At 30.9% G+C, this 22,062-nt stretch overlaps 1 protein-coding gene and 1 long non-coding RNA gene across 7 annotated transcripts; both read right to left on the reverse strand.

Moving 5' to 3' along the window:
* Nucleotides 1-379: 379 nt before the first annotated feature.
* Nucleotides 380-1,853, reverse strand: LOC105804225 (uncharacterized). Its single transcript, XR_008191268.1, has 2 exons — nucleotides 1,189-1,853; nucleotides 380-726 (listed from the first exon to the last, which is right to left on the reverse strand). It is a non-coding gene; the product is annotated as an uncharacterized LOC105804225 (long non-coding RNA).
* Nucleotides 1,854-11,684: 9,831 nt separating this feature from the next.
* Nucleotides 11,685-18,023, reverse strand: LOC105801120 (uncharacterized). Of its 6 annotated transcripts, none has more exons than XR_008190665.1 (5): nucleotides 14,484-18,023; nucleotides 14,233-14,325; nucleotides 14,030-14,137; nucleotides 13,445-13,931; nucleotides 11,685-13,166 (listed from the first exon to the last, which is right to left on the reverse strand). XR_008190665.1 is itself a non-coding variant. In XM_052623206.1 (5 exons), exons 2-5 carry the CDS (start codon nucleotides 14,559-14,561, stop codon nucleotides 13,869-13,871), a joined length of 342 nt encoding a protein of 113 aa, XP_052479166.1. In that variant the 5' UTR covers nucleotides 14,562-15,680; nucleotides 17,595-18,023; the 3' UTR covers nucleotides 13,182-13,868. The 6 variants fall into 6 exon arrangements, 5 of the variants coding, with proteins under 5 accessions (XP_052479166.1, XP_052479165.1, XP_052479163.1 ...); XM_052623206.1 differs by lacking the exon at nucleotides 11,685-13,166 and having other exon boundaries at nucleotides 13,182-13,931; nucleotides 14,484-15,680; nucleotides 17,595-18,023; XM_052623205.1 differs by lacking the exon at nucleotides 11,685-13,166 and having other exon boundaries at nucleotides 13,182-13,931; nucleotides 14,484-15,683; nucleotides 17,595-18,023.
* Nucleotides 18,024-22,062: the final 4,039 nt, after the last annotated feature.

The following is a 22,062-nucleotide window of genomic DNA, read 5'->3' on the forward strand; positions in this document are numbered from 1 at the left end:
GGCGCAGGTAGGGATTGTTGGAAAAGCAAGGTTGGAAGCTAATTACCAATCCCACAAGCTTACTCGCGCAAGTAATGAAATCTAAATACTACCCATGAAGTGACTTTTTTTAATGTTGATCTAGGGGTTTACCCTTCGTTTACCTAGAGAAGCATATGGAACGCTTAGAGTATTCTGGAATCAGAAATGGGTTAGAGAATAGGAGATGATAAATCAATTGACATATGGAATGACGCATGGCTTCCTAAGGAAGGAAAATTACAGTTTTAGAATATTGATTATAGATATACTTTACTTGTAGACCTTATAAATCATGAATTTGATTCCTGGAAGGAGGAAAATTTGAGAAGGCTTTTCCCATTAGAACAAGCAAGGGAGATTGAATCCATTCCTCTAGGGAGCACTCTACAATCAGATATAAGGAGCTGGCGAGGTGACAAGTCAGGAGAATACACGATAAAAAGTGATTACAAAATGTATGTCTTAGAAGATTTGAAAATGCTGAGAAACAAAATTACAGCAGACCAAGATCTAACTAGAAGTTATTTTACAAAAATTTAGAGTCTAAAAATTCCCAATAATGTTCGTATTACTCTATAGAGAATTAAAAATAATTTCTTTCCTATTTTAAGTAATTTAAAAGGCCGTAGACTGGGATATGATGCTTTATGCCCACTTGGTGGAGAAGAAGATGAGTCTGTAAGCCACATCTTTTGAGAATGCACCCTTGCAAAACAAGTCCCCCAGTAAATAACAGTGACATTGGCACCCTTTCGTGCAAATTAAGAATGGAAACAATGGTTAGCGGAGACATTCAATCTTAATAATGCATATAGATGTTCATGCTTAGCGGTATCATTTTGAACAATATGGCATAACATGAATATATATTTCCATGAAGGCATCTGATAGAGAATATACAAGATTGTGGCATTTATTAAAGCATACTTAGTGGACCTTAAAAAGTTAGAGGAAGTATTGAAATGTCAACATAACACAATTATTACCCTGTGGGAACCCCCACTAGAAGGACAAGTTAAAATTAAATTTGACTATGCATTTTCTCAATAAAGTAACAGAGCAATTGCGTCAATTATCATCAGAAACCATACAGGGCTTGTAATGGGTTCATGTTCTTACCTGATCCACAACATTAGAGATCCGACAACTGTTGAAGAATATACATACCTCTAATGATTCATTTTTGCTGAAGAAATGAGATTCAGTGATGTTATCATCGAAGGGGACTCAAAGATCGTCATTAAAAAATTGCAAAACCATGGACATGGAAATGATATATCAGTCATTGGGGGAATTATAAATGAAATAATAGCAAAATCAAGAATTTTATAGAATATTGAATTCTGGTTCATACTGTAAGAAGCCAATGGAACGGCGCATGTGATGGCCACATGGGGCCGAGGAAGTTATTTTTTGACTTTTTAGGTGGAAGAAACTCCGTTGGAGGTTCAACCCATCGTTATTAAAGACCAAAGGAGACTTGATTAGAGAAAGTGTGCCGAGCTTTGTTGGACTAAGTCCAGAGAAGAAGACAGGTAACAAAGCTCTGAGTAACTCAGAAGATGACAGATCGGGGAAACAAAGCCAAGACAAAGAACAGAGGATGTGATTTAACAGGTCCATCGATAAAAAGAATTTCAGCGGCGCAGCAAAAGAAATGAAAGGAGAGAGTTAAGTCTTTAAGGTTTCTTGATCTATTTTTATTTTGTATTTTTTAAGAATGCTAATGGTTTTCTTCTCCCAAGAAAGAGTTGGGACATGGGCTTAGCTTAGGAAATGAAAAATCGGGGGCTTTGCCCACAGTTTAATAATGTTTTGCTTTTCAATTAATAAGTTAGGTGGTTTTTTTGTAATTTTTAGGATTATGTGTTTTAACTATTTTCGTAACATTCCAGTTTTAGTATTGTCAAAAACTGTGATTATGGGACCATAATTTTGATGAGTGAGTAAATATTTTAATGTTTATTTAATTTCCATAAGGTTAATTTAAGGTCGTCTTAAATTTTCATTAAGAAATTTTGAAGTTTAAATGGTTAATTAGGGAAAAAGATTAAATTGAAAAAGGTGAAAAGTTGAGTTCTATTAGTTAAGTGGATTAAATAGCTTTAGTCAAGTGAATTAATGGCCTTATTGGGTAATTATACCCTTGGTGGTGTTAATGGACGGTTTTGACTAAAAGAATTAAGGGTTTTAAAGGTTTTAACAACGGGTATTTTAGTAAATTAATAATTAAGCATAAAATTAATCTGCTAAATATTATCATCTTCCTCATTTCACCAAATTTTGACTGAAAACACCATGAGAGAGTAGAGAATAATTGATCAACCTTAGTTTCAAATGCATGGTATGTAAATTTGATCCGTTTTTAGTAATTTTTATGTTTTTGAACTCGTTTTAGCTTAAACTACTTAGCCAGGGGTTAATTTGCAGAACTGTTAAAGGTTGAGGGATGTGCCATGAATGAATTTGATGTTTTAGTAAAGTTAATTGATAGATAATTAAAGTTAGTTGTTATATGGACATGTTTTGTTAAGTGAATTTTAGTAAATTTAAGGTTTAAGGACTAATTTTTTTAAGTGGCAAATTCCATGTATATTATATGAAATAATGGAAAAATGTAGATTATTTAAGCTTAGGGAAAAATCGGTTATCTTGGGTTTCAGTTAAAATGGTTAAATTTCAAGTTACGAGATTAATGACTAAGTTGTAAAAAAGTTAAAATAGTAGGGGTAATTTTGTAATTTCATGATAATATGAATTATAGATTGAATTGATTACTTGAGGCTATTTAAAGTAATTAATTTAATGAAATTATGTATTTAGGTCAAGATAAACAACAACCAGACCAAAATTGAGGAATTGCAAAAACTTTGGATTAGTCTCTAACTCTACCTTTGCGACTATAGTGATCGAGGTAAGTTTGTATAGAGATTAACATTTTCATGTGATGTTTTAAATGAGTTATTATAAGTAATTATGTGATTTTGAATCTTGATTTGTAGTTTATTCGATAATTGATATAGTGTATTAAATTATATTATTGGTATATTTCAGTTCGTATTTGAGAAATGTATATTTCATGAAACATGTGTGGAATGATACAATAAAATGATGATAAAGGATTAAAAATATGCAAAGGTTCCGTTTGAACCTTAAGAATTCTTAGAATACAAATGACATGTCATTAGAGATTTCATGTTTCGGGTGCTGGTCTTGAATGTCCTACCAATGGCTGAGGTCTTGTATTTGTTGCGGATTCTCCACAGCTCATGTGAGCAACATCGTGTAGCTAACATTTTAACCCACAGTTTGTGTGAGCTAGCCCATTTAATAGCTCATGTGAGCACTCTTGAAAAGGAAAGGTTACGGTTATATGTGTGAGCATTCCCAAGTATCCGATGTAATTCAAGATGGTTCAATGGGTAAGCTAATGTTAATGGATAAACATGTACACCACATGATAGTTGATCATAGCCTTATAAAAAGGTGAAGTTGATGAATGCAAATGAATTGAAATGGAACTAATTAAGTAAGTGATGAATGATATGTACATGGAAATTCACTATGATATGGTTGAACTTATATGTATTATGTATGAACTTACTAACTTGTGAGTTTGGTGATGTATATAGGATTTCATTGTAATATATGGTCCTTTTGGTATGTTTATTGTGAAAAGTGAATGGTTATAATTAATGCCATTAGGTAGCTAATTTGACCATGTGTTGTGCTTGTGATGTGACATTATAGCCATGTTTTGATTGAAGTTGTTTTGGTATAAATGTGGTGCCTTTGAATGTCGTATTGGTTAGGTGAAATAGGTTGATTGAATTGGTATGTTTAGATGTGTTTGAAAGGTGTTTAGGTCTATTGAATGTATGCACAAACGGAGTGGATGATTGGGCAAGTTTTGGTCTTAAAATGGCTTGTTTATAGGGTAAAATTATGGAGCACACGGCCTGGGACACTGGTTGTCACACGGCCTGGGACACGGGCTGTCACACGGCCTTGTGACACACATGGCCTTGTGACACACACGGCCTGACTACATGGTCATGTGTCACTTATTATTTCAAGTGTGAGTATCACATGGCCTAAGACACAACTGTGTATGTCAAGTCAGTGAGTTACATGGTCTAGCACACGGCCTGCAACACGGCCGTGTGACACAAGTCAAAGAGTTACAGGGTTTGGCACACGGTCTGCGACACAGCCGTGTGACATAACTTAGTGAGTTACACAATTTAAGACATGGGTTGGGACACGACCGTGTGTCTCATTGCTCAAGCAACACATGGTCTGGGCTATGTCACACGGCCGTGTGACCCTTGTTTTCTAAATTTCCAATTTTTTCTTAAATTTTGTGATTTGTTTCAAATTAGTCCCGGATTGATTCCGAACTGTTTTTAGGGCCTCAAAGGCTTGATTTAAGGCCAAATGTATATGTTTGATAGGTTTGTAATGAGTTTTAAGTAATTAATATTAAATGACTTTGTTGTTCTAATTTGTATGGTAATGCTCCATAACCCTAATCCGACAATGAAGACGGGTTAAGGGTATTACAATTTTCCCTCTTATCAATAAAGTGGCCGAATTTAAATGTAAAAAAAAAAATTACCGATGATTTTTCACATATATTATTTCATTGAAAACATCAAACTATCAGATTTTTTTGTAGAGCTAGCTTTAAATTTAAATTGATATACAATCAAAATCTATATTATTCTAGGACTTCTTTCTACGTTATAACTCTGCCAAATAAAACAATTATTATTAAACCCTTTAAAAATATCACTATCACTAAATTAACTAATAATTGTTAATTATAATTGGGATAAATCTCAAAATTATACATGAGTTTTGATTTAATGTGCAATTGTATACATGAATTTTATTTTGGTGTAATTGTACACGTGAAATGCTAATTGTGGTTCAAATGTATACTTGAAACTTTAATTTTGATTTAATCATACAAATTTAAAGAAATAAATACATCAATTTATTTTATATTAGATAAATGTAATTATTTATGTATGCAATATATAAACATAAAATGATGTTATATCAATAATCATGTTAATAATTTACAAGAATTGGATCAAATTAAAATTTCATATATAAAATTGCACAAAATTAAAATTCATAAATACAATTGCACATTAAATCATAATTTATGTATAATTTTAAGATTTATCCCATTGTAATTCTATTTTATACTTAAACTCCTTAAATATATATTACCAAATAAAAAATTATTGACATGAATTCAAAATATAAAACCAATCTCTTCTCTATCACCATCACCATCATAACTAATAAATTTTAATTATGTTTTTATTTTATACTTAGACTCTTTAAAAATATAATACCAAATAAAACAAATAATTTAGTCACATAAATTTAAAGATAAAACCAATCTCTATTTATGTTTGCTTAGACTTTTTCATTATATAAATCTATTTTATAATTATAATTACAATTATTTTAAACGATCTAATAATATGATAGAAAATAAATAGTATTGCTATCGATTTGAAAGTTTCTCTAAACTCGTACTTTTCTATATACTTGTTTCTAATATCACATGTGTTGTATGTGATTTTAATTATATTAATAATGATAATTAAAAATTATTATTGAAATTTGACTTTATTTTCAAAAGAAATTCACAAAATGTTTTCCAAATGTACCAAACAAATAACGATAGAAAAAAATTATTAAGCGTGCTTGCTTCATATGGAATAAACAACATGAGCATAATTATAAAAAATCATAATATTATATTACTTCATTAGTAATTAAAATAATCTTCCATTTTTCTTGATTGCCATTATAGTTTGAATATGATTCAATACTACGACGAACCATTGCTTTTCTTATATATATATATATATATATATATATATATATATATATATATATATTTCTAATTTATTAATGCTAACAATCTCTAACTTTTTATTGATAATTTTTCTTAGATTCTACTTGATCAAATATGTCTAAGTTTATAAAGCTAAACTTAAAATTTAATTGGTATGTAACTCTAGTATTAGTTAAGTAATAATTAAGATGCTTAAGATTTTATTCAAGTAGTAACTCTATTTTACATCAATAAAATTAGCACAAATTATTAAAAATAAAATTAGCACAACTTTTTACGTCAAATGTTTTTTTTTTACTAATGATTGTATTTATCATAACTTTTTTCTCATAAGTTCTATTCAAGTAATAAATCTATTTTAAAATTTTCTCAACTTTTTAACTAATAATGGTAAATTAACTTATAATTATTTTTAAATGTGTACTTATCACAACTTGTATTAAATTATAACTATTTTTAAATGTATAATTATCACAACTTTCATTTTACATCATCTTTTTAACTAATAATTCTAAATTAAATATTATAATTATTTTAAATTTGAATTTAGAAATATAATGGAAAATAAAGATATTCTTGTTGGTTCAAAAGTTTTTCCAAACTCGTATTTTTATATATAGTAGTTTTTGTTAGAACTTTTTTTTATACTCATTCCATGTTTTGTTTGAACGAAATCATTTTCTTCTTATGTTGGTCAAACAAGTATAGTCACAACATTCTTGGGTTCAAAAGATCAGGTGACATATTTGACAAAACATGACTGTGGGCCTCTCATTCAATTACTTTTGCATGAGAAACTCTGACTCTTTCATCATTTTCTTAACCGAATGGATAAGTGATTATGAGTAGCCTATTGGATAAGGATTGGTGGTTTATCATTATCAACTGCCCTTTAAATATGAAGTTGTGGTTTCAGAGACTTATCAACTATTTAGCAAAGCTTCTCAAGATCATTTTAACTTTTGTGTAGGTGTGACTTTTGCATGTTGGAATCGAATAAACTTGTTTGAAGTGCTTGTTACCAACTTTTGTTTATCCCGTTGTGTTGAAATTTTTCATACTTTTGTCTAATATTGAAGTACTCTCATGTGTTATATTGAGAGTGATAATTGATGTATATTGGTTGATGCATTGCTCTCTATTGGGGTTGCATGAACTTGTAAATGGAGTTTTGGGCTTTAGCCGATAGAGGCGTGTTGACTGATTGGTTGATTTAATTTATTGAATAAAAGTAAATTCTGAATCAGAATTTATAGGCTTAGGATCATTGTGTCTAAATTTCATTAACACAGCTTGTTTTTGCTTTATTTACTTTGCTGTTATTGTGTTATTGCTCGCATCATAATTTCTTTTATTCTTTGTTATATCAATGTTTAGAACAATTTGTTGTTCCATTATTGCATACTAATCTTTTTCAATTGGTATCAGAGCTTGGCTTCATAAGGTACTTGAAGATTGTTCAGTGATAAGACTACAATTATGAAACCTATGAAAGAAGGATGTTCGGTATATCAAGATCCGCTTTTAGTAGACTCGTCGAATTACGTTTATTGGAAAGCACGTATAAAAGAATTCATTATGTTTATTGATGTTGTTGCTTGGGAGGCCGTTGAAGAGGTTGGACCCTACCAGTTGTTACTAAGACAAAGGGAACTAGTCATCAAAAAGCAAAAACTCAGCGCTCTACAAAATAGGAGAATGGCTGCTGAAAATTCAAAGGTATTGAATTATGTTTTTAGTAGTGTTGACATGGAGCAATTCAAGGTTATACCAATGTGTGAAACTGCCAAGGAAGCTTGGACAATCCTTCAAAAATAGCATGAGGGAAATGCTATTTTAAGAATGTCAAAACTACAAACTATGATCACTTGGTTTGAAAATTTGAAGATGAATGAAAAGGAAACAATCTCTAAGTTTTATGCACGTCATGTGACATCTTGAACGAAAATTTTTGCCTTGCTGAGTGACTCTCCAAGACCAAACTAGTGTGAAAACTTCTACGATTGTTGCCAAAATAGTTTGTTATCAATGTCACGCCTTAGATTTTATTTATTATTTTGTGCTAATTTATGTCATAAGGGATAAATTGTCTTACTGGTTAACTGTGTTAATTGTTTCCAAAAATATCCTAAGTTCAAGCCCCCACAAGCACATTATTTTAATTAAAATTTTGACAAATTTAACTAAGTGTGAACAGCCTTGCTATCCAACTCATGTTGCCATACTAGGAATGATTCTTTCCTTAATTGCAAGGTCAACATTCCCTTTTAGCTCCCTTTTTTACTCCGATGATCCAATTTTAGTGCCATTATTCCCTCAACTTGCCAAATGTCTCCCCTTACCTTACCTTAGTCGACCATGTACCTAGACTCATTTAGTTTTTATTTTTCTTCTCATCCTTTTTCTCCTTCACTTCCTTTTGCCGCCTCTGCTCCTTGCTCCTTCCTTTTCTCTCGTTCTTTTTTTCTTTCTTTTCACCACCTAAAACACCCCTTTCTCTTCATTTCTCCTCCACTCCACCACCACACAAAATCACCACACCTCTACCGCACCACCACCTTTCCCCTGTCACCATCCCTCCCGTCGCACTGTCGCACCGCCACGCCTGAGAATTAATTTATGGTTTTTCAAATTATTAATTAATTGAAGTTAGAAAATGAAATTAAATTAATTTTTAATTTTGAATCCGTTGAATGTAAAAAATTAAATATATTTTCTCATAGATTCTTTTACGATAAAGTTGCCATGATTTTAACAAAATCAGAATCAGGTTAAGAAAATTATTTAATTAGGAAATTAATTAATTATTTTTATTTTGGAAAATAGAAAAACATGTATTGTGTTAGATTGAATTATAAAATGTTAGGTTAAAAGTCTTGGAAACACTTATAATTGGACCCGATACAGGAAAGGCTCAAAAGCCCATCATGTTAATTACTAAGGACGAAAAACCCTAGTATATTTAACTAGGGTTTCCTCTCCTAGTTTAACTAGGAAATTGTTTTTCTATTGAAATAGACTTCTACTAATTCAATTAGAGTTTCATTTCTTTTCCCTATTAATAGATGACACCGGTAGAACTAAAAACACAGCAAGTTTTACATAACTTTGAAATATTATTATTTTGCCTGAAAATTGTGTAAATTTATTTCTAAGTATAAATTCTAATTTTTAGAATAACAATTTTACCAGTTTCTATTAGAGATAGTTTTTTTCTTTCCTACTGAATTATGATTCTACATTTGATTTGAATTTGTTCAAACCCACACTCGAAGTAGCTCGTGCTACGAGAATAGTGGAGAAGGTTGTTCGGTTGAAAGCCGAAACTGACAAGAATTTGTATAGCAAAAAACACATGCAATTTCAGGTAAAGTTTATTGCTATAAATATCACAAACCGGCTCAGTTTTCAAAATTTTAATTTTTCATTGTGCAAGAAAACTGTTTTCGAATTGGAATTTTTTCAACATTTTTTGCATTATTTACTTTGTTGCTATTGTGTTATTTCTTGCATAATCACTTCTTTTATTCTTCGTTGTAGCAATGTTTAGAACGGTTTCTTGTTCCATTATTGTGTACTAATATTTTTTTAATACTCATATCACTTACATTATACGTGCTTGTTTTGAAATTTATTAAATAATATATTTTTATAATTTTTAAAATATATATGTTCTAAATATATGAGAATAGGTCGTCTAATTCATAATAAAAGTCCATTAATTTTGAAAAAAATTGAGAGAATCAAATAAAATATTAAAAGTAATGAAAATAAAAAGTGGAAAACAATCAATAGTAAAATATTAAGTAATTAGATAAAATAACTTCCTATTCAAATATGAATCAAAATTCCACTACAAAGAACCACTACTTTAATACTTCATTCCTTTGACATAACATTTCACAACATAATGGTAAACAACATTCCAATTATGTAAAAATTATTAAAATCAAATAATAGTCAAACTAACAAATATCAAATAATAATTACTTCTCATATAATAGTTAAAATCATACCTTTTGTTATGAAAACAAAACTTATTAAATAATGCTAATATATGATTTTTCTAGTAATTCTGTATGTTATTTTGAATTAAAAGGCTTTGTTAATGCATATATTTATAGTGCTAAATATTAATTTTAATTGGTATATAATTGTAACACTAATTAAGTGATAATTAATCTAAAACTATTGGTGGAACAACAAAACTTGGTTTACAATCGTTCAAAAAAGGTCTCGTCCTATCTTCTGTTGGAGCAAAAGCTGAGACAAAATTTAGAGAGTTTACATAATAAATCCAAAACTGTGAGTCAAATAGATAAATAAAAGAGAGATTCAACACACGATATTTGTTAACACAGTTCGGATTCCTTAGTCCAACTCCACGGAGCCTTGCCTAGAGAATGATTTTATTCAACAATTTATCTAGTACAACTCTTGGTTTAAGCCCAATCTACCCTCTTCCTAGGATAATCGTGATCCCAAAGTGGAACCCAAATTGTTTCAAATCACTCTCCTCAAATAGCTCACATGACATATAATATCTCTCCATAGAAATCCCTAAACAATGAGTGTCTAAAACACGCCAGATGCCATAAGAAGAAAGTCAACCATCAACCTATTTATAGGCTCTTCTCCAATGTTGATCAACAGCTTAGAGACGAGTCTTTATCACTAGTTTAAATGCTGATAATTATCTTTATAACTTATCTTGAAAAATACTCAAATAAATCCCTTCATAAAACAACTTTCCACCAACTTCAAACTTCTCAAGAGATAATGATAGGATAAGGATAGACAAAAGAATATTTAACACTTCAAGCTTCTCACTTGTCTTCCAAGTCAGTCTAATGGATAAACATGATATTCTGGCACAAAATGCTTCTTCATTTGCTGCATTAATGAGATTAGATCAAAAGTTAAACATGTCAACACAAAGACTTTGACTACACCAAAATTGTCGTTCTAGTTGTTGTTCGAACATAAAGCAATCAAAGTTCTAACAAAAAAAAGTGTAATTTAATATAAATCTAAAGTCTAATTAAGTGATAATAATTATTACATTAATAATGAAAATACCATGATAAATAAATTTATACATTATAGATTAAACTACTAATATATTGATATTATCTTTTATATATATAATGTTAATCTCACACATTTAATTTTTATTAATTATAAATATCATTTTAACATTATTAATTTTATCATATTTAAATTAAAATTATATATATGGATTATATTTATTTAATTCAAAAGAAAGGATTTTATTAATTTCAATTTATTCAATTATATTCCTTGATTTTATAGATTTATAATTTTATTAATTAATAATATATTACATTATTTTTTAAGTTGAACTTTTAAAAGATATAACCTATTTAATTAATTTCACATTAAGATATTAATATAAATTAATATGTTAAAAAGGTTGGGATAGATCTTGTCTCATGTCCAATGTTTTTTATGACATTTTTCCCCGATTTTGAATAGCTTGTTTTGGCGAAATATGAGCAAATTTGTATGTATTGGGTTTGGAAAAGTTTGAGACAATATTAATTGAACAATTAATTAATATAAAATGATCATATAAATACAAAATTACCATTGAATAATGCAATTATTAATATATATACAAAATCCTAATAGAAGCAGTCAACATGTTGTGAACATGTTGTCAACCTGTTTCTCATGACATCAAAAAGTTATACAAAATCCTAATAGAAGCAGTCAACACGTTGCAAACATGATGTCAACTTGTTTCCCATGATATCAAAAAGTTATGGGACAACTGCATTCATCAAGCACTATAACATATATATATAATACATAATATGCAGCAAGCCTCATTCATCATCATCCGAACTGAAGGCTTTATCATCAAGTCCGCTACTCTGAAATTCAACTGAAAAATAGTAATGTACATTTTCTATTTATACGAGTTAGATGAGAAATAACATGAACACGTGGGAAGAATATTTTAGTATTTACCAAAGAACCATAAATTCAAGCTAAATAAAGAATTTTCATCAGTACATCCATGATGGTCAATAAACTAACTATAAATATGACAAAGGTAAGCGCACCTATCAAACAATAGTATAGCTATGGTGAGTAGAGAATATCGTAGTATCCATGAGAACTAAAAGTATTAGAAATTACTGTTTTTCTATTATTTAGCCGACAATTTGGGGTTATGTGTTTTAATCTATATTTACGAAACTAATTTAACTAAGAACACAACAGACAATGAATCAAGGAAATAATTGAATATTAACCAATGAGATAGACAATACCCAGGAAAGAATTCACCTAGACTTCACCTCTTACTATGAATCTGAATTAAACGATTTATTCACTTATGTCTTGATCTGTAGAAATCTCTAAATTATGTTAATATCTCTTTCGAGAGTAAGAACAACTAAATCTAGGTTGATTAATTGAAATCTCTTTCTAATTAAAACCCCTATCGTTGCATTAACTTGATCTATGGATTCGTCTATTAGATTTGACTCTAACCCGGTAGATTTATGTCATCTTATTTCAAGGATTGTATGCAACTCCACTCAATTATGCTAGATCTACTCTTAAAAAAGGACTTTTGTTCCATTGAATTAAGCACATTAAACATGAATTAATATCCCAGAAATATTAAAACAAGAAGTAAGCATACATAATTGAGAATAAGAATCAATTATTTATCGCGTAAAACAGAAATTAAATAAAAGGATTCATCAAAGATTTCATCCTCCCTAGGTATCTAGGGATTTAGTTCATAATCCTAAATGAAAACATCTCAAAGTTAGAAAAACCACAAGATATAAAGAAATTCAATAGAACTTTGAAAGAAATTAAAAGGAGATCTTCGATCTTGATGGAGATTCACTTTCGAGTTGATTTCGACGGTGTACTTCGAGTGTTTTCTTTGATCTTCCCTAATTACTCCCTTATGTCTTCTTCTAATGGGTATTTATAGACTTTAGAATGCTCAAAAAGCCAAAAAATTAGGGTTTTTCGCGTATTTGGGAAGTAGGATGCGAAATCGACACGGGCTGGCACGTGGGAGTGTGTCCAGCCTGTGTGGTTGACATGGGCTTGTGTCTAGCCCGTGTGGCTGAAACGGGCATGTGTCCAGCCCGTATGGCTCACACGGGCGTATGGCCATCCCGTGTGGAAATGCCCAAGCCATGTGGCTCCTGAAAACAGCTCTATTTGTTTGATTTTGGCTCGTTTTTCGCTATTTTTGCTGCCAAGTGCTCTCCTAAGTTTAAAAAATGAATGTAAAGGATTAGGAGCTTTAAATTCACTAATTTGCATAATTAATCATCCAAAACTGCATTAAGAATAGGATTAAAGTATGTTACTTTTTTAGCTTATCAATCCACTAATTATTAGTTGAGCAAACAATAAAGACATCAAATAAGAACCTTGCATTCGGTTACAAAAATCAATGTCTGTTAAACCATTAACAAACTTATTAATAATCTAGTCATAAAATAGTCACCTTACTATGCTTACTATGAAAAGCCTTATACTTACTTGACATTCCGTTTGCCATACACTCGTTGAGGAGAGCCCTGTACTTCTTCTCACAAGCATCCATCATATCCCTGAACTTTGCCTATTCATTTTCAGTTAATTTCATAAATCTTTCTTCTGCCTCAGCTATCAAACAAGCTTCTCGCTCTGCGGCTTTCGTACAAAATTGAGATTCTACTTCCTCGATTAGAGTCTTCTCTTGAACTGCTTGTTCGGCTTGAATTGTTTGTATTTGCTCGACATGTTTAGCGCTCATCTCTTCAATCAATGTACTAATGGTCGATGTAGATTGGCTTCCTCAGGTGACTGAACCATAGCCAAACAACCTGGATTTGGTCATCCCACGTCCATATCCCAACGTTTTTCCATCCTTGCCAGGGTCGAATACTTGTGTATACACCTCGTTTTCTAATGCAATGTTGTCTTAAGGCGCGAAAGAACTCTTAGGTGTTGGCATAGAGTCTTTAACCCTTTTGCATGCTTCATCCTACAATTCTCTTTCATTAGAAAAATCTATTTTGAAAAAAAGAAAAACCGATGTCAAAATAAATTAAAATAAATAAATAATACCCATTTGTTTCTTACATAAACTTGTTCTGCTACCTCACTGCTCAATTTGTCACTCACATCTTTCCACAAATGTTGAAATCTAAACTTCTCCAAACACGAGGGCTCATGGCCTTCCTTCGTAGCCTATTATACAACAAAATAATAGTTGTTAACAATATTCACCAATGAGCGTAGAACAATTAATATAAGTTACATATTGACTAATATGTAATACTTACAAATTGTGTATTGAGGGTCACATATCCTATGTTACCAGCGATGCGTGCATAACGCACCTTTGTTCGGGATTCTTTCATCTTTTCTGATTGTGCCTGTTGTTTAAATTGATGAGAGAAAATATGAGAGTAATAGGAAAGCTAAGTTTATTGTGCCTCATTCAACAAATCACTTATATATGCACCCCCTACTTTGATCACACTGTAAGTGGAAGCAAAAAAAATGGAACATTTAATCTAACAAAAGTGCATACCGCAGCTTGTGGTGTGTCTCCATCACTCCACCAGCCACTTCCATTGATCATTATGCACATTAGGAGGATTGTTTTCATATATTTCTATTGTGTGTAAATAATCAAAATGTGAAAGTGTACACATCGATTCAAGTAATATAATGATGAATGAGTATGGTTTCAACAGAGATCGAAAGTTTATTTGAATTAGTTAGTATTACTGAAGATTTAACGAATGAGACTGTGCAAAAGAAACAAAGTATAAATTATTGAAGGGAATTAATGAATGAACTAATAATATCAATTTATAACTGAAAAACGACCAAACAATCTAAATGTCGTGGCAATTCACAAGGAACAAGTAGAGAGTATTTCTGCTGTTGAATGATAAAGGTTGGAATTACTCAGGAAATATTTTCATAACATAATAATGCCATGGCAAAGTTATGACTAAACTATTGCCCAAAGATTTACCACTGCAGTCTACTTCTTTCGAGAGTTAAACTTTAATTATTATTCAGAGTCTATGTATGTTTACAAGACTCACGAATGATAACCTAACTAACGCTCTACACCTGTACAGATCACATCTTCTATGTCTAGAGTGTTGCAAATATTCTTTCGAGAACTTGCCTGTATTAATCGATTAATAATATGATGTATTTAATCCTTTCAAATTCAAAGCCATCTAAGATTATAACATGCAATCAATTATGTCTAGAGCTTGCATGAATGCATTCCAATTAAACAACAATAGAATGAAACAATAATTTTAATCAAAAGCATATTATGAGCATTACAAATAATTCAATATTCACCCCAATAATTCAAACCCAAAGATAATTAGCTCATGGTTTGGGCAATGAAATCCAAAGTTGAATCATTCATCAACATTCTTTAAGTTTTATGAATCATAGAATTCAAAACCAAGAAAACAGAACAAAGGCAGGACTGCAGGAAGTTCTCGCTGCACTCTAACTTCTTATCAAGATTCTATGCAAAACCCAAGGTAGATTTCTCTTCCCCTTCTTCACATCTCTGATCTCCCTTTTTTAGTTGCTCCCTACTTCTTCTCTTCTAAATTGCTCCATTGAATTTTGTTGCACAAAGAATAACTGTTATCTTTATTTTCTTTTCTCCTCACAATCCGTCCTTTTTCTTCTATTTTCTCTCTTCACAATTCTCTTTTCCTTCTTGCTTCTTTCATCCTACCTGCAACTACTACCAAAGACTACCAAACGTCTTTCCAGTAATTAAAAGTAACATAAATTCACAGTTGAAACACAATTCAAGCTTTAGTATGTAATGCTCTAATAATAAGTCTAAAATGCAAACATATTTTCTTAATTACAAGCAAATACTTCAGTTTAGAGGCCTGAAATATAACTCTTTTCAAGATGATCCTTTAAAGGTTTTTTAGATGCATTAGGAGACTTCCACAACCATCAATAAATATAATAATATTTAAATGGTAAATACTGAAATAAAAAGAAATAAAACATGTAAAAAATAAGGTAAGTTTTAAATCCTTTAAAGGTTTTTTCGATTTTTTAATTCATTCATTCTTTCTTTTGGATAAGCATCTTATTTATTATAAAAATGAAACAGGATAACCTTATAAAATTTCAACTTGGTGCAACATCTAACCTTTCCAAAAGAAAGAACTTCAAGTCTATTGTTATTATTGCATGGTGATGGAAGGTAAATTATTGTTAGAGATGATGGATGTGTTCAACCATTCTTAATTGTATATATATCGATTGTTAAATAGCTATGTCTACTAGCACAGGAAATCGACCTCCTAGTAATGCGAAAAACGGTCTTTGTATAGTAAACTAATCCTAAGAGGGAAAAAGGATGTTAATTATTTAAATGTTGACATATCATGTGTCAATTTAAACATTAAAATTTTCATCTTTGTTGGTATGATTTGAAAAAAAACACAAATTTAATAGTTAAAAAGACGAAAAATTAAAAGATGACTAAATTGAATTTTTTATAATGTTGAAGGGCTAAGTATTAATTATCAACTACTTCAAATAATTAATACATGTGTATGATTGAGAATGTTTCGCTACTTCATAACTTATAAGACGTAAACAATAAATCAACATGAGAGTCTATCAAGACTTTGATATATAGTCATAAAACATAATTGTGAACTTACAAATTTAGAGAGTCTAATATCTTTTAAGGAAAAGAAAGAAGGAAAAACGTAGATTTATGTTCGCATGGATTGAATTTTACCACCGAGAAAACCAAACTAACCCCTTGCCTATGATATTCCTATCCCATCACTATATATATATTATAAACTCTTTATGTGTCTATCCCTCACTTGGCGTTAATTATACCAACAGTTTTCAAAATTATAAATGCTAGTTTTTTTTTTCTGGTAAGTAACTTTAAGACATGCAATTCTATCTTGAACGTTAATGATATTCATTTCATTTTAATATTCATATTCTTGGTGGTTTTTCTACGAAAATGTTATTCATTATTTATATTCTTGGTGAATTTTGGCCATTACTAGTGTGAAGAAAATTATAGTGTATGATGAGGTGAGAAGATTTTGAAAGTTGTTAGGAAATATAGCAAGTCAAATCCTACTAAATATTAGCTATTTTTGGGAAAAAGGATGTTGATTATTTTGCAAATAATGACATGGATCAATTATAAGTCAAATAGTAAAAATTCCTAAGAGTCCCTATTTAAAAACCAAATAGTTGTTTTCTAATTTTTAGGTGAAACTAAAACCTATCATATCACAACAATAAGTAAAGAAAGCAAATGCAAAAATCTATATACATCAAGAATAAGCTTGAACATATGTTGCATAAAAGTTGAAAACAGTTATGTTTACAAAGTAAAGTGGTAATTTATATAAAATTTCAATGTAAGAATCAAATTAGACAAAAGAAAGTCAAACCTAAATGACAACTAGTTGAAGGCCTAACCTTATAGCATAAACCAAAATCTATCTCCCATTCAAGCACGAATTGTTATAAACGCTTATATGCTAACAAGAATCTATCAAGAAACTTAATTGGAAAAGTGAGAAGGGGCATTTGCAAAATGTAATAAATGAGCCTAAAACCAAAGAAAGAATAAATGAGAAGGTAATGGCAGTACCAGCCAAAGTTGCAGGTACTTCTTCCGCTGTTTGACTTGGAGCTTCTTCTCTCATACTTTTACTATCGGTAGCAGCACTTCCCAAGGTGTTCGAAATCGCGGAAGAACCCCTCAAAGAAAATCTTACACCTTTTAATGTTCACGCTTTGTTGATCATTTTCCTAGAAAAACAAAGTGGTAATGGATGATGGTTAATGATGAAGCACCCAGCAGAGCACCGAAAAGGTCATGGGTTTTGAAGAGGAGGAAAAGAACATGAGATTTGAACTGAAAAAAATATGAATTTTTAACTTGCTTTTAAGATTTGTTGCCGGGAAACTTGAAGCCGACGGTAAATTTGGAGCAAGGTTGGCTTATTTATTTGCTTACTTTTTATTTTGGGTTTTAGGGTTAGGTCGGCAAGTATTATAGTCAAAAGAAGGGAGAACTTCCATTCCATTGCCACACTGAATTATAGCCAACATTATTCAAAGTGATAAAAAAATTAAAATAGTTTTGTTAATTCAAAATATTTGTTTAATCAAATAAAATTTACTATCTCCACAGCACCTTTTAAGTCATAAACTTTTTGGGTATAATTTTAAGTGTTAATTTTATACATCTAACCAAAATATTAATTATTATTCTATATTTAATTTTAGTAAATAAATTAATTTCACTGATTGATAACCAAAATAACATTGAAATATTAAATTTCTATTGATTCAAATAAATGTGAATAAATTAATTTTTTAATCAAACCAAATTAAAACGCCCTATTATACAATTGAAAATGTTATTTTTTATAGAGTTATTTCAAAACAAATTCACAAATTAAATAAATAATTATTTGTTTCAAAACTTGTAAAATGTTTTAGTTATAGATGTGTAGTGGGTCTTGATGCACATCTATCTAACTTGTTTAATAACTTGGCCATTTGACAATTAACACTGCAAAATCATAAAACCTGAAATTTAATCAAATTAGTCCATATAATGTTGATATTAAATTATATGAACTTACAGGTAAAGATCGGCAAAAATTGGAATCATCTTTTACCATATTGATGTACATATACACACATCAGCTGCAAAACACCACTTCTTGGACATATATCGATAAAATTATAACTTTCAGTTAAATACAATTATAAATAAAGAGATGCTAAAACTAAAATTAAAACTAAAATTATTAAGTTACAACATGATGATCACACTGCGGATATTCATCATCTTCTATAGGGGTTTCAATGCCTAGATTGTACAAATCTTTTCGCTTTGTTTCGATAACATGGAGCCATTCTTCACTCTTGGCATCCTTGACATAAAATACTTGTTTCGTTTGAGAAGCTAGTATGTATGGATCGTCCGAATCACGATTCCCTGAATGGATAAGTTCAGAAAATTTCACCATAATAAAACCATTTGCATTCTTCTGCATACTCCTAGGAGACTTAATATTCATCCAATCACATCTAAGCATGATAACCCAAAACCTTTCATAATAGTTTATCTCAATAATTTCAATGCAATTGCCATAATAGTTTCTCCCGTCAACAAAAACCATCACGCCCTATTTTGAGTCTTATGATGTTGCTCATGTTTTTTAGTATAGACCCTAAAACCATTAATTATAAGACCCTAAAATCGATTAGCTATTGTTCTATGAACAAATTTGTACAATGTGCCCTCATTATATAAATAATACGATAAATTATTTTAATGGTGACAATTTACCTAGTTTGCAAGCCATTTCGGGAACTTTTCAACCAACCATTTGTCCTTTGTGCGTTTACTAATTTGATTGCCATCATAAGCAACTCACTTTTACTCCAAAAATTCCCTATAATATATTTAGTATTTTGTGAAAAGTGTTGTCAAAATGCATACAAATTAAGAAATATTACTTTATTAGTCTATTGGTTAAGAAAAAGAACCAAATGACAAGATTTTCCTCAGGAAACTCACTAACGATATGGTGATAACTTATTGATATGTAATAGAACATAGCGGTTTGCTTGTGTAAGAGATCGCATCTCCTTTCTCTTCGTTTTCATGGTACCAATTGGACGTCCTCCAGAAGAGAAAATGTACCGTTTTTGAATATTCTTATCACTCCTGGGAGGACAAGAAAATATAGTCTCCACGTTAGAAAAATAACGGGAGCAAAATGTAAGATATTCTGAAACTATGTACCCTTTAGCAATGGAACATTCGGCATAAGCTCTATTTCTCATCGAAGTTTTCAATCCCATAAGATACCTGCATCACATACATATATTTTTACATACTTATTATATACTATATTAAAATAATAAAAATAAAATATTGTGAAATATTACTGATATATTTCATATACCTTTTGATCGAGTACATCCACATGTATTGAACAGGTCTACCAAGCTTAGCTTCCATTGACAAATTAATAATCAAATTAATCATGATTGCGAAGAAACTTGGAGGAAATATTTTCTCCATTTCACAAAGTATTAACACGACTTGTATTTGAAGTTGATCAACTTCTTGTGGATCAAGACTTTTTGCACATAATCTCTTGAAATTTGATAGATTTGTAACAACACTTAGCACCTTCTTTTCTACAACTCCTCTTAAGCATATAGGAAGCAAATCTAACATGAGAATGTGACCATCATGACTTTTGAGGTTGCTCAACTTGTGCTCTTTCAAATTCACGCATCGAGATATGTTTGATGCATAACCATTGGGTACCTTCAAGTTTTTCACAATGGAAAGAAAATATCTCTTTCCTTTGATGTAAGAGTGTAACATGCTTGCGGTAGGTACTCTTTCTCGTTTCTCATTTTTGGATGAAGATAACTTTGGATGTCAATATCTTGCAGGTCCTTGATAATATCTTTACCACTGCGTGAGAGATTAAGAAGGCTGCGAATGACATTGTCACATACGTTCTTCTCGATGTGCATGACATCCAAGTTATGTCGAAGTAGATTGTAACACTAATAAGGCAAGTTGAAAAATTTGTTCCTCTTCTTCCATAAAGTCTCGTCTTGATTTATAAGATTTGTTTCATCTCCCTATACTACTAATTCTTCAAATTTGTTAATCGTCAACATCGAGTTCTACCGACCTTTCATCTAGACTTTCTCCATCCCCCTTTCAGGCTTTTCCATAAATGAAATTGATACCTTCAACTTTCCTTAAGATATCTTCCCCGAATCGTGGTATAGGAGCTACCCCACAGTCTATAGTGCCATTGAATTCATGACTCTATTTTTCAAATGGGTGTTCAGTCAATAACCATTGACGATGACCCATATAACAGAACTTCTGACCATACTGTAGCCATCATGATTGAGTTTTTTCAGCACATACTGGGCAAGCAAGCCAACCTTTTGTACTCCACCCTGAAAGATTAGCATAAGCTAGGAAATCATTGATTGTCCAAAGAAGACAAGCTCGTAAAGTGAAAGATTCAGAAACTGATGAATCAAAAGCATCAACTCATTAATTAAAGACTGCATATAGACATCAATATTGTTGTTGGGTCCTTTCTCACTAAGGATAACCATTGATAATATCATCAATGATTGTTTCATACATGCCCAATGTTCCAAATTATAATGAATAAAAAGTACTGGTGTTTCATACATGCCCAATGTTCCAAATTATAATGAATAAGAAGTACTGGCCATGTATTGTGACTTATACTCATTGTTCGGAATGGACAGAATCTATCGCTAGCCAAACCTAGCCTAACATTGCGAGGATCATATGGAAAATCAAGAAACCTCTTCTCAAGCACATCCCAGGCAGAACCATCGGCTGGATGTCTCAATATACCATCTTTGGTTTGTCCTTATTTATGCCGTCTCATGGATTGTGATGTCTTGGAGGATTGAAACAATCTTTTAAGTCTGGGAATCAAGGGAAAGTACTGTAATACCTTGGTGTAGAAATCTTTTTCTTATCTTTATAGTATGTTGTCGAGATTATGTTTCCATTTGGAAATTCCTTATTTAAAAACTCCAATAAACATGTCAATGATTTTTCTAACCATCCAAAAAGTGCTTTGAAATGGTAAAGCCAAAGTAGGAATGAGACACATGGGAACTTGACACAATCGAGATACAGTGGAATATCACAATCATTTAGAGGAGTAGTTGCTCTCTCCGTAGTCTTTTGGGCCTCATTAGCATCATACTCCCGACCATTATTCTTAAACTCGCTTGAAACTCTATCAAAACTTTCATTAAGAGTTGGGATGTTAATACCTAGAGCATCTGTTATAAGATCTTTTATATCAGCTTTGTTGTCTTGTGACAACGTACAAATTAACAAAAAAGTTCTTACCGTTTGGCTGGTTTGCACCAATGTCTTTTTAATGGATTCTCCATGTAAAATCCAATGCTTGTATTCTTTTATTATACCATGAAGACGAAGATGCTCACTCATAATATGTGGTTCGTGCAATATCATATGATTGCAGTGATGGCATAGACAATATATT

The sequence above is a fragment of the Gossypium raimondii genome, chromosome 11, assembly GCF_025698545.1.
Source record: "Gossypium raimondii isolate GPD5lz chromosome 11, ASM2569854v1, whole genome shotgun sequence".
NCBI classification, from domain to species: domain Eukaryota; kingdom Viridiplantae; phylum Streptophyta; class Magnoliopsida; order Malvales; family Malvaceae; genus Gossypium; species Gossypium raimondii.